The sequence below is a fragment of the Asterias rubens genome, chromosome 4 (genome assembly GCF_902459465.1).
Source record: "Asterias rubens chromosome 4, eAstRub1.3, whole genome shotgun sequence".
NCBI lineage: Eukaryota > Metazoa > Echinodermata > Asteroidea > Forcipulatida > Asteriidae > Asterias > Asterias rubens.
Window position 1 is genome coordinate 20,982,994 of NC_047065.1, and position 14,282 is coordinate 20,997,275.

General features: G+C 39.6%; 1 protein-coding gene across 1 annotated transcript; it reads left to right on the plus strand.

Annotated features, from left to right (window-relative positions):
• Nucleotides 1-1,396: 1,396 nt before the first annotated feature.
• On the plus strand, nucleotides 1,397-13,986 carry LOC117289352 (IST1 homolog). Its single transcript, XM_033770438.1, has 10 exons — nucleotides 1,397-1,489; nucleotides 2,801-2,936; nucleotides 4,027-4,103; nucleotides 4,302-4,493; nucleotides 5,615-5,698; nucleotides 7,167-7,280; nucleotides 8,430-8,699; nucleotides 12,302-12,334; nucleotides 12,997-13,027; nucleotides 13,424-13,986. Exons 2-10 carry the CDS (start codon nucleotides 2,849-2,851, stop codon nucleotides 13,618-13,620), a joined length of 1,086 nt encoding a protein of 361 aa, XP_033626329.1. The 5' UTR covers nucleotides 1,397-1,489; nucleotides 2,801-2,848; the 3' UTR covers nucleotides 13,621-13,986.
• Nucleotides 13,987-14,282: the final 296 nt, after the last annotated feature.

Sequence of the window (14,282 nt, forward strand, 5' to 3'; positions counted from 1 at the left end):
TTGCATTACTTTGTGTGCTTTCAGATGCATAGTAAACGGCTTCAACTGAATTCTTCAGAGAAACTATACCAGGGATGAGACTGTTCAGACTTTGGCCGAACCATTTATTTAATTTTATTTTATATCCTCTGACTGACGGTTTTTATTTCAAATAACCACTTTGTATGCACATAAAGCTAAAAGTTAGTATAGGTTTCCCGGCCAATTTCAACAACGAAAAATCATAAACTTTAACACGTCCTGGTTCATTCAATTTCGTTTGAAATTGAATGCTCAGTTGAATCATCATTCAACGGTCAAAAGGAGCAATTCAATTTCACTGATAAAGGCACTGGATGACCGAGGCTGGCTCAAAGAGAAATATAGCGCTACGATCGTCTCCACGTTCGATCGTGGAGACGAAAGCGGAGCGATCTCGTTTTATCTCTCCCGGAGATAAAATTTCTACCCTGCCGGTGTCGCATGCAATTATGTCCTCTATATGCAATACTATCCGGAGACAGTATTGCATATGCAATAATGTCAGCCGGACACATTTGCATATGCAATCGTGTCGGCTGTCCGCCTGGACGCTGCTGCATAATGCAATGTGTCGCCCGGACACATTTGCATATGCAGTCGTGTCCGCCCCCGTGAAAAACTGTCCTTGTAGTAAATAAACGAACGCCCTTGGTCGACGGAACACGTTCGTCATTTTTTTGTACAAGCTAAGTGCATGTATGTTTATGAATGACATGGGAAATGTTCGGCCATTGGGTAATATTCGCTGCAATCATAAAATACGTATTATTCACGCTGCATATACGTAGGTTCATTGCATGCACGCTCGCTTACGCGCGCACATACAATCGTCATGTATAGTCGATGCCTACATGTCAACCAGACGGTTTTTTCATAGCCCCGGACGCAATTCTTTTTTTCAAACGACGTTGCAATTTGTTTTTCCCTTTCCGTCAAAATTGGGTCTTTCCGTCAAAAATACGTCATGATGAAATTGACCTGCTCTTTTACCTAATCATTGCAAAAAATGCAATGTCGTTTGGGGAACAAAAAATAGCGCCTCCGGACACGATTGTCCGGAGCGACAGTATTGCATGGCGGACACAATTGCATCTGACACCGGCCTTGGTCGAAGACTTTGGGCGTTGTATGTAAACACTCACACGTTGTTTAATATTGTCACATGCTTATGATTCTATTATTCTATAAATAATGCTAATAATAGCATGACGTAACTTAATTTATCACTAACTACACTCTGCCTTTAAAATTACCAACTGCGCGTGCTAAAATAATATTCTGAAAATAGTCTGGTAATAGCTGTGGCGCTTCCAATGGCTTACACTTAGTCGAGAAGTCTGGGGTCAGGCCCTTTCATGTTTATGTACAAACGATGAGTAAAAATCAGATGATGCTGAAATCCACACAGCTAGCTGTACACCGACGTTCCGAAAACCCGACGTAAACAAGAAAGCAGATTGGAGAGAAGGTAACAAGTTGTGTTTTAAAACATTGGCTTGTGTCGTATTTAGTCGAGTCCATAAATATCGAAAGGAGAAACTGAGAAGACTGCTTTTTAGTAACTAAGTTAGTGTTGCTGTGTTGAAAATCATATTTCCGGCTGCCACCACTTTGTAATCTTTTTCATCATTCGTATATAATAATATATGTCTATGACTTTTAATTTATTATGGAATTACATTTTACCACGAGACAAGTATAAAAGGAAAAGTTTCCGCATGGCGCCACCACTTTTTCAATCGATATGAAATAATATAGTATCTAATTTACCTCATTGATATATCAATTTTTGTAAAAATAAGTGAAAAAGTGGTGGCGCCATACGGAAAGTTATCCGTATAAAATAACAAGACTAATAATAGTAATACAGACATATGACAAGTTCGTGTTCCTAGAATTTGTGTCATGATTTTTGAAAGTGGTAAAAATTGAGCAAATCTGTTGACTAAACTATTTCGCCTTTTTCACTTGAATAAGCTTCGTAACCCTCCGGCTCCGCCGTCGGCAGGAGGGTTACGTTATCGCAACAAGCATATGTGCAGATACAGCAAGTGAGTCTTGAGAAGACTGGTCTTTGACAACTACCAATAGTCATAGTGTCAAGTGGCTTTAAATACATTAAGTGAAGCAGATTGTCTCAGTCCATAGTATAGTTTTGGAGGAGCTTACACAAGTGCCCAATCACCTAGGGTAGCCCTTGATTTTTTTGAGGGGTTAGACAACTCAAGTTGTTTCGGTCCTAAAATCCTACTACTTGCCGTCAACTCATCGTCAACTCACTTGTGCCATCAACTCGCCGTAACTCAACCACTACGCAGATTGCAGGTATTGTTTAGTCTTGACTAAAGTCGTCAGCGATCAATTTACACAAAGCGCTGTACATAATACACTATCTATGCGGTACCGATAATTGACGCCTAATTGGGCTAAGACTATTCCCTTTTCAGGAAAGTGCCCTCTGTTATCCATGTTGTGCAAGCCCTGTGAAAAAGCAAGATGGCGGCCGACAGCTTTGCTGCTTCACGATCATTTTTTCACAAGAACAAAACTCAATTAAATGTTGTAAAAATAACTAAAATATATCATAAAAGTTTCTTTTTTGGATTTTAAATGTATATTGGTTGAGTTGACGGCGAATTGACAGCACCAAGCAAGTTGACAGCAAATAGTAGGACCCAGTTGTTTGAGAGAGTGATTTCATGATAATAAATATGAGCTCCTGAATGTATATTGGTGATAAACCATGAAGTATAAACGGAACATTATTTTATCCGTACAGGGAGAGAACATCTTATCTTTAGAAACATTGTGAACAACTGAAACAATAATGTTTAGTGGCGGGTTTAGGTCTACAAAATTCTCCACAACAGCTCGTCTGTCAATCAACAGGTTGAAGCTTCTGGAGAAGAAAAAGAGTAAGTAAACAGGTACACTTAGAACTATGACTGAGGTTCTAATTAAACAGGTACACTTAGAACTATGACTGAGGTTCTAATTAAACAGGTACACTTAGAACTATGACTGAGGTTCTAAGTAAACAGGTACACTTAGAACTATGACTGAGGTTCTAAGTAAACAGGTACACTTAGAACTATGACTGAGGTTCTAAGTAAACAGGTACACTTAGAACTATGACTGAGGTTCTAAGTAAACAGGTACACTTAGAACTATGACTGAGGTTCTAAGTAAACAGGTACACTTAGAACTATGACTGAGGTTCTAAGTAAACAGGTACACTTAGAACTATGACTGAGGTTCGTTCAACATTCAGGGAGCAAAAGCGGAACCAACCTCATGTCGTAGACATGTTGATCTTCCATTATTCTCTCGCAACTTTGACGACCTATAAACCTTTTTGAGGTATGGCGGACACAATGCTACAACACTGTAAAATTGTGGTAAATTTGTGCGTATTGACCATATAAATAAAACGTATGTTATTCAATGAAGTGCGCATTTTAGGCGACGTGGCGTTTACACGTAAACCTAATGACCACCAACATGGTGAGCGTAGCACCAGTCTCGGCGTGTGGCGCGCGCGTATCACGTCCGCCATACCTCAAAAAGGCTTATTGAGTTCATATTTTCACAGATTCGTTATTTTATGCCTAGTGCTGGGATACATACATCATATCAAGTGAGAAGACTGGTCGTTGACAATTACCGAGGGTGTCTAGTGCCTTTAAGGGAGGTTTAATGGGAAGGATGAGATCAAGTTTCTCTTACAATCATGGCTTTCTTTGTGTAATAATTGTTCAAATAAAAACAGTGACCATACATGTTGAACTGTGTCAGGACTTGGGTAGTCTTTTTCATTTGGATTCTGTACTTGTATAATAAACACTGGTCCAGTACAAAGCTTGAGGAAGCGTCCTGCAGAGTTGTATTTTTCCCCAAAACAATTGGCCCTGATCCCGCCCTGGACCCCCTATTCTAAGATATTAAGTGTTGCTCAAACACTGTTTACCAATAATACTGTATCAAACCTATGTTTTGGATTTACAGCTGAACAGGCACAGAAGGCAAGAAAGGAGATTGCTGATTATCTGGCGATGGGTAAAGATGAGAGAGCAAGGATCAGGGTAAGACACTCTTTATAGTCAGGGATGACCATCTTATGACTTACAGACCTTTTTATTTCAGACCTTTTTATGAGATATGCATGTACATGTAGTTGACGTGGTTGTTACCGCACAACCAATTTTTTTTTCAATACCTATATTATTTTGAAGAAGATTTTTTTTTTAACCCTCTTCCAAACACATTTGTCCTCCTTGCAGGTAGAGCATATTATCCGTGAGGATTACCTTGTTGAGGGCATGGAGATCGTGGAGCTGTATCTAGACCTGCTGCTCGCTAGGTTAGGTCTGATCCAAGCCACAAAGACCCTGGACCCCGGGATCGCAGAGGCAGTAGCCAGCGTGATCTGGGTCACACCGCGATTGTCTGCCGAAGTGGCAGAATTGAAATCAGTAAGTCACATCCTCCCAACTTCCTATCTCATAATAATAATATGAAAACTTATAAAGCGCACAAATCCATCAAAGTGCTCATGGTGCTAAATAAAAACAGTATACACATTTACAATGACCAAAATTTTAACATAAGCCTAAGCTAAGAAGAAATCCTGCCGTCGATTTTAGGACTCGTCTTGTCCTCGAGTTCGAACGAGTTATAACTTAGGATTAATCTTAAGGTCTGCATGCTACAGGGGAGGGTTGGGACTCGTCCCAAGTCCGAAGATTAATCCTAAGTTAGGAAGAGTTTTGTGAAATCGACGGCAGAACATGTGTTAGAGAAATTCCAGACAATCCTAAGATAGTAGAAGAGAGTAATGAGAGAAGATAACTTGGAGTATCGTCTCATTTTTTACTTTGATACTTTACATACGTGTAGTACATGTAGGCCATAAAGACGATTGCTGCCCTGCCCTTGAACCACGGCTCACCCTTAACACTAGCCCTACGTACATTGTCCAATAAAAACTACTTGTTAACATCACTTCTCAACAGGCCCTATGGGCTTATGATACCGTGCGACCTACTTGTGTTGAATGCTCAAATTTCTTTCTTTTCATATGTGAATAATAGTTTAAACCTTCAAACTGCGTTATTTTATTATTTGTATAATGTGTGATTGGCGAACATTATCCAGTAAAAATTACTATAGGCTAGTAGACATCACTACTCAACTTGCCCTGCAGGCTACATAAATAATGTGCAACCCACTTGTTTCAGTTGTGAAAAATAGTTTAAACTTTCAAATTGTGCTAATTAAAAAAAAAAAAATTACTGGAACATTGGGGTTTTCCCAGAAAAATTGAAAAAACTTTACAGGCCTGGAATTACACTGAGTCCATTGCCTCAGTTTCCCCTTGTCTTAGCCTTGATGCCCCCTTCAAAAGTTTCCCATTAACTTTAATATTTTCCAATGGAGGTGCCATTTGAATGAAAATAGCCTTGCCCTTGAAATTCCAGGCCAGACTTGAAATATTGTTTTGTAAGTATCAAAAAGCATATCTAGACACATGAAGAAAGAATGAATTAAAATTAAAATCCTTTCCAACTGTACATGTACCTTCTTTATTTCTCAGGTTTCAGAGCAACTTGTTCTAAAGTATGGGAGAGAATTTGGGGATTGTTGTAAAAAGGGAGAGTCAGAATCCATTAATGAAGGGGTAAGTAAGAGGTGAATTGTGTCTGACCTGTAGAAATAGAACCCGGAGAACGCTGAGCGCGGCCACCCTCTGTGTCGTCTGTTGACGCGGCGTATCGATACCGTGCGATACTCGTGTATGGCAAAATTATCATCACTTGACACGCGTGTATGGCAAAAAGGCAAGATGTCAGCGCACATAGACCATTTCTAGTGTGTTCATTGGTCAATGATGACCATTTCTAGTGTGTTCATTGGTCAATGATGACGTCACTGTATGGCAAAATATTTTCTAGGGTCTGACCCATTACTGTTTCATATCTGAACTTTAACATCCAATTTGGTTTTGAAGGGAAAATGAAATATAGCATTTATTTCAATGCTGTCATACAATACAACAATGCACATTTATGTCCAAATTACGAAAGCAATATAGTATGGTATGACATATTAGGTACACAATGGTTCAATATTAAGCAGCAATTTAAAGACAACATTTGGGTATAAGGTTTAAAAGCAAGATGCTTTTGTACCCTAACCTATGGTCAGACAAACATTTAGTATAATACAACCAAGGTAGGGTAACATGGACCTAGGACAAACAAAGACAAAGACAACAAGGACATGTGGTGAATGCGTCCATACAGTACACAGTCAACCCTCCTACTGTGTGACCGTTAAATACCATCAACTGTGGTTTATACGATCTATATACCATCTAGAAACCTCCAGATGAGCAGACACTGGTAACATTGTGCCATACACCTTCATTCAAAAAATTGTATGGGTGCTCACCCTCTCTTGCGTAACTACGCAAAAGCTTGCCTCGAATCATGTGACACAGCAACTGTCTACATGTAGTTTGGTGAATACAAATTTAAGTGGTAACTTGTGATCAAGCATGTCATTGTACCAGACAATATTCAAATCTAACACGCAAATGGCTTAATTAACGACTTGTGAAACTCGACAGCGGTTTGTTCATGGCCTATGAGCTCGTCTGTCGATTTCTTCCAGAATCAAACATAAGTGGTAACTTGTGATCAAGCACGTCATTGTACCAGCCAATATTCAAATCTAACACGCAAATGGCTTATTTAACGACTTGTGAAACTCGACAGCGGTTTGTTCATGGCCTATGGGCTCTTCTGTCGATTTCTTCCAGAATCATCTGATTGGACACTTTTTTTTTTTTTTTTTTTTTTTAATCAAACTGTCGTATAAAAATAAACAATTTTTTGGGGACAGAGGATGTGGATTCGGCTGCCGCCATGGGTGTGTTTCCACCTACTCCTAGTGGTGAAAAAGGATATTACCTCCTTCACAGTTCATAATAATGTAGGCGTGGGTAGCGCCCGGCTCATAGAACAGAATGCATTACCTAATTTTATTTCTTAAAAGCAATTTTGTTTTGCTAAGCAGCTACATAAATTTGGACCCTGATTTAGTTGCACAGATCCTAACTCATTCTTGTCAATATCTTGATACAGTTGAAGCATAAACTAGGCGTACAGGCTCCATCAAGACGTCTGGTTGAGAGTTACCTCGTAGAAATTGCAAAGAGTCACAGTGTTGCGTATGAGCCTGATCCATCAATTCTCAGTGTAAGTTTCTCTCAGTTTTATAAGTTATAATTATTGTTATTATATACTACACACACAGGTCCTTGTCATTTGGTTGAACACATGTCCTGTGATGCTCCAAAGTGTCTTATATCAAATATTATAGGATGCTTCTGACCCTTAGCAGCGTCTCTTCCAAAGAGTAATTGTTCCCCGCCAATCTGTACAAATTTCAAAAGGTTGTGTTATGGCAGACAATGTTGGTGTCAACATCTACATGGAGTTGTCACAATGTTAAGAACGTGATTTGAGAATTTTCAGATTGTGGGGTGGACAAGTTTCCGTTTCTATTTTGCCTATATTTTGACAAACATTTAAAATGGCAAGGATCTATATGTGTGAGTTTTATAAACAGGTAATGTATGTATTTCGTTTGTGCATTTGTGCAGAATATAATCATTTGATGAAATCTGGCTTTTCCATTTTCACTCGGCGAGCACCTAGTGGTTATAGTCTGCAACAATGCCTTTATAAGCATCCATTTCGAGAGTCAAAATGTACACAAAGTAATTGACTCCCGAAATGATGGAAGTATTTAGGCGTGCATTGTTCGGAGGTGCATTCCACGTCAGGCAAGATTTTATGCAATACACCAATCCATACGGGGTCTGCCCACATGTGAGCAAGAACACGTGAGCCTCTCCAATTCCATTCTGCACAACTCTGCCGCGTGCGCCAAGCATACGCATATGCATGTCGGCCTTTATAGTGTCGGACTTTTGGTTGTGCAGTGGGTTGTATTTACGCAATGGGCGGAGCTTAATGGATCGGTCTATTAACTCTCTCAGACAGCAGCTGTGTTGGTACTTCCTTGATTTTTGATCGTTCAAAGTATTCAATTTAAAGGGGTGTTTGAAGCTTTGCACGGCCTTGAAAATAAAAAGGAACTATAAATAATAAACTTGCGGGTAACAACCATTTGTAAAATCTCTTTTGGTGAGTTTTGGTTCTGAGAAGTACTGATTTGATCTTGACATTTCAAACAGTACACTCTGCTCGTCTCCAGGAGAATTTTGATACCAGCGTCCATAATAGAGTGCAAGGTTTATTATCACATCTTGGTGAGAAATAGTTTTCTTAATTTATCGCAAGATGCTGTCGTTGGTGATATAAGTTCTTCTTTCTTTCCAGCCTCCAGAGATTGAGGGTCTCCTGATGGATCTTGGAGATGAAGTCTTGTCAGGAAACAAAAAGGGACCAGGAGGAGGTGGCGGCGGTGGTTCAACTGCCCCGCCCCAGCAGCATAGCTACCCACCTCCTGCTCATGCTTACCCCCCTCCAGCCCAGGCTTATCCCCCTCCAGCCCAGGCCTACCCCCCTCCAGCAAACCCGGCCTACCCCCCTCCAGCGAACCCGGCCTACCCTCCACCTGCAATGCAGAGTTACCCCCCTCCACAATCGGTAAGATAACAAACTCTTATTTAATTGCTTGCTAAGCATGCTTGGGTGGTTTGTTCGATATCGTCTAATTGCAGTAAAATTTCTTGATCCCTGAAGCAAGAATAAAAAGGTTTCAGGGGTAGAACTTATTTAGTATCATAGAAAAATGCTTGCTATGCATGCTTGTGTGTTTAGTTTGATAACGTTAAATTGCAGTAAAATATCTTTAAAGGAACACGTTGCTTTGGATCGGTGAAGTTGGTCTTTGAAAAGCGCTTTGTAATCGTTTGTTATCAAACGCATATGGTGAGAAAGATGTTTAAAAAGTAGAGTACAATGATCCACACACATTGCCGTAAATGGCCGACCGTGTTTGTCGACGAGGTAAAAGGAAAACCATGCAATTTCGAGTGATACTTGTGTGGATCATTATATTTTACTTTTAAAATATCTTTCTAATCATATATGCATTCTATAACAAACGGTTACATACGCTTTTCAAAGACCAACTCGACCGATCCCAGGCAACGTGTTCCTTTAACACTGATACAAGAGTGAACAGGTTTTTTCATGGCTGGAACTTATTTAGTATCACAGAAAAAGACCTAGGAGAATGCTGAGCTCAATTGTCGTAAGCCTCATCATCTGATGTCACACTTCAAGGCTTGTAAATTACGCCATATACCTGCCTTGAGCGAACGTCAGGATCCTAATGAATGCACCTTTGACCTCGCATTCATTTCAGATTCAGTCAAATGCTACGTGCATACATAGACACATTACATGCATACATGCACATGTACAATAGTTCTACAAAAATTATGCATGTTGCATAGAGACTACCGAAAGTGTAACTGACAAACATTACTTCGGAACAATCGAAACACAGAATGAAAGCTTGTCACTGCAAGTTTATCCAATGAAATCATTGAATCCAATGAAATCACTGGTTTTGTAAAAACCAGTTCCTGTCTTTAGCCTTGCAGTTAAAGACAGGGTAAGTTGGCATCTGCCTCTACTGTGGACAAAAAGTATCAGTAATATGTGACAAACCTACATAAGCCTATTTGGAATATGGTCAGCACTATAGATGTGCATTGTTTGGTTTGGGTGTCTACTGACAAATTTACCTAAACCCTTGTCATAGTATTGTGTTCACCAAATCTCAAAATGGATTTTGTACACAATGTCAAATTGTTCAGATAAACCAATGGTATAACAGAAATTTTAAGACATCATTTTCCATTGATAATAACATGGCTGGAATGTGTTGGTTGTCTTCACTTTTTGAATGCCGTTTCTCTATCTCGGTGAAGTGCCTGACATTGACGTGGGACGGCACACTTAAGCTACGAAACATACACATTTTCTCTGCATGAAAACATTCCTCTTAAAAGTTCTAAAATGCTACCAGTGGATGAAAACACTTGTCACTAATGTATCACAGCATTAAACTACTACTACTGCATGTGCTTTGTCTAGACTGAAACTTTTCCGCAAACCAATCCATTAGGCATGTCCTGTAGCAGTGTTTTTCTTCAAAACCGGTGCACTAATAAACTCAGCGTATCCTTGGTGTCTCCGGCCAGCAATGTTAAAGCAACTATATGACATGCTAGCTTGACTCGAGTTGAAGCCTCTGTACCCCTTTTTCACACTGTATCTCTTATTCACGTGGAATCCAGCCCTGGGGAGGCCCCAGGGAGATTTGTTACACCATAGTTACTTGGCACACTTTCACACTGTCTTTTTACAGTTGCACGTTTTGAGAATACCCAAGGGTTTTACGCTTACCCCTTATCAGGAGCAGGGGCGGCTCTTCCTCGGGGTATGCCCCATTGGGGTAAATCAGGGGTTAAGCGATCCAAGTGTTAAAGGGCTGGCTGTTTATTCCCAGGGTTGCCCCATTGGAGAAAGAGTAGTATAAAAAGGGCTCATGAAATGCCGGCATGACTCAAGTTAAGACGGTTTGCTACCTACCTATAAAAATGTGTAAATGCTTCCCAGTATTGGTGAAATTGAACACTGATGCAAGACACATCTAACTGGCCCTTAATGGAATGGTCTGTACTTTTCTGTTTTTTTGTTGGTTTTGTTTCTGGTACTTAACTTCTGCTTTGCACGTAGAATGCTGCATCAAGCTCTAACTCAAGGCCCCCAGCTTACAACAATGTCGGGGCATCACGTGGGCCACCCTCTTTGCCTAACAAACCTCCTGTTGGCCCTGTTTCTCCTCTGGTGAGTGGGGATATTTGGGGCTTGCCAATATAGACCTCTTGCATAAATAAGCTGTCATCAATCAGGGCCCAATTTCATGGCACCATAAGCACAGAATTGGCGCTTACGGAAGCGAGAATTCTGTGCTCAGTGAGCGTTTTAATCATTTTTTTTTTTTTGCATCAATGTCATGCAAAAAGTGTAATCGATTTTTCACTATTTTCTCGTGACCCGGATGGCTGATCGATCCCAAACTTCTACAGATTTGTCAGTTTATGTATATGGTGGATTACATAAAGTGCTTACACTGCCAGCAAGGTGACTTTCATTTTAACTTTCTTAACAATTTTGCGGGTTGCCTTAAAATAAGCATCCGGTTGACAAAAAAAACAATCTATTACCCTATCTTTATGGCATTCCACAGAAGTCAATTACAGGCAAAAGGTTTTTAACTCGTATGCCATCGTCATCTGGAAACTAACATCATTTTTCTTAGTAGTTAAATCATGTAGATTTGTCTTTGTCTTTTTTTTTTTTTTTCTTTTTATTTTTTTAATGGTTTATTAAAATTCTATTCAATTCGTTAAAAATTTGGAGTAAAACATTACATTACTATATAATATGCCTAAATCTTACTCAGAAAAACTGAGAGGGAGAAGTACTGTACACTCTTATAGGGAGGAGAACAGTAACTTAAAATTAATAGTTAAACATATGAGTAGCACATTCCATTTACCATTTGCATTACATTTTTGTAAAAGAACCCAGTGCACTAATCGAAAAGAGAAGGGGTTCGCCCCGGTGTTCCTGGTTGTGGCTGCTTCATGCGCCGTAGCACCTCGTAAACCCTTATCAGTGCTACATAATTAGGTCTCAGAATCCATCACTGCAATAACCTTTTTGAAAGTTTGTATATACTCAGCGCCTTGAGTACCTTGTTTGGTAGATACGTGCGCTATATAAGACTTTTATATTATTATTGGGACGTATTTGATAGAGCCGCCTAAGCAGACAGAAGTGCTTATCCATCTTCTGCTTTGCAAAAAATATTAAGCAGGATACCAGTCACATTCGATAGTCAATGGTACCAGTGACATCTTTGGCTTCGGTACCGCCTGAAAATGTTTCCATTGACTTGAAGATTTGTTGTGTGTGCAAAAGCAAAAACTGCCTCAGTCTCATCAAACATGACATCTCAGATCCTTTATAATGTTTACTCATGCATGGTTGTTGCTCGTAGTTGCATGTCATTTTTGTGTTTGCAGTGTGATCCTTTATGTTTACCTCAGTAATTCCATTGTAACTTAATTGATTTTTTTATAAAGTCCACATTTTCCAATTTTTTTTTACTTCTCACCAGTTTCGAAAATTATTACAAAATTTGTGTTCCCTGTTATTCTATTCAGGCGCCTGGAGCTCCTCCCGGTGCACACAGTCCGGTAATTTTTACATCTTATTTCTTGTCTTCAGTTTCAAACGCTTACTACTGTTTTCACCATTTTCTTAACTCTTCTATAGTACCGTGTTCTAAAATATCCTACACCATTCTTTTTAATTAATCCTCAAAAACAGGGCTTACAAATTTGAGTCTTTATTCTGAATTCAAACCGTACTAATGTCTGTCTGGGGGGGGGGGGAAGCTGTTAACAGTATGGCCCGCAAAAAGGTAGACTCCACGCAAACTAATTCCGAGCAATACAATTATTATTTTACGCATCAGAAGATGCTTCCCCTAGTGCGTGGGTTTTATTGTTCGCCTACAGGCAAAGAACTTGCAGAAGTCGATCAGCATGTTGTTGTGCATAGGCAGTTCCTTTTTGCGAAAGTCTCCACGTAATAAATGGCTTTCTACCTGCAACCGTTCTCCTTGCAAGGTTGCATGAGTGCTTGAGACTTTATTTCAACTAGTTGTTGTATAAGCCCTCTCTCCTACTGGATGTTTATCTGAAAGCAACTAAAGGTGACCAAGTAGGCCTTTCATCAGTTATAAAGAAATGCTGCACGATTATCAACTTCTGTGCTACCTGAAAACTAGAGGGTGGCAGTAAACTTTGATTGATTTTATTAAATAAGTTTTGCCTTTTTTATCATATTTTCACAGGCACCACCCTATTCAGAGAATGATCCAATGTGTAAGTATTTTAAACACTTTGAACATTTTAAGAATCAGGCCCAGGTGGGGAAAAATACTAATACAAACACACACACACACAGAGTAAGAATAAGGCTCTGTGTTGCATACACTCTGTGGACTTTCCTTGGTACTTTGAACCTTTAGGTTTGAGTCCAATTTCTTTCACATCATAATCTAAAACTGAGGAAAAACAAGTAAATTTTAATGCAAAAAATTCTGCTCTGGCACGAAACTTCATATGTTTGGGTTGCATACAGATTGGTGTGACGACCCCCCTGCTGTTGATACATCCAGCGCACACTTTGTCCTATCTTGACAATATAAAAGAGATCAATGGTTCAGACATTCATGACAGTTAAGACTGAATATATTGTCCAATTGTCTTCTGCTACAGATCCGACAAAGACAAACCAAGGAAATCTTGCTCCATCTGCCCCTAAGCCCGATCTGTCGGTTCCTGACTTACCACAAGTCCCAACCAACAGTTTCCCTCCGTTGGACAACAGCGTCGGGGGAAACTCAGCCGGAGGAGAGGATGTGGATTTCGATGACTTGAGCCGGAGGTTCGAAGAGTTGAAGAAAAAAAAGTAGAAAGAAAGAAAAAATTCATGTTAAATATAAGTGCAGCTCAAAAATGTATATCGATTTGTAACAAGGACTGCATTTTCAGTTGAGCTCAAAGAATCTGTACAGCACCAGTGTCCTGTGAAGTTTTTTTTCTTAAATTTCACATAGAAAATGTATTATATACCTGGAATTTTGAATTTATCTTAAAAACAAATCAACTGACACTAAGGAATTTCAGAAAGGGTCCCTCTCTGGATATTTCTGTCTATCTTTTTAGCTTTAAAATGTTGTAGAGCGTGACAGCCTTTGGTCATGTTGGTAATCACTCTTAAAATAGGGACTTTTCGTTTTCGGCGACGAATGGTTCTGCGACGGTTGTTCAGCTAAACGTCGTTTTCAGCACAACGAAGATTCATCCCAAGTACTGTCGTAGAAATTGAGGGATGACTGTCCTCAAAGCCGACGCATGCGCAGATGGCGCCAAATGTCATCTTTACCGTCGCCGAACCATCCGTCGTCGAAAACGAAAAGTCCCTATTAATGGCACTTAAGACTTTACTCGTTAGAAGTACAACAGCTTTTAATAGTATCAAGCATTACGAGTATCATTTCACTTCAAAGTGGTTATGGATAAAGATATCACTTTTTATTCCTCAGAATTTGAATCTTAAAAACATTACTGTCTC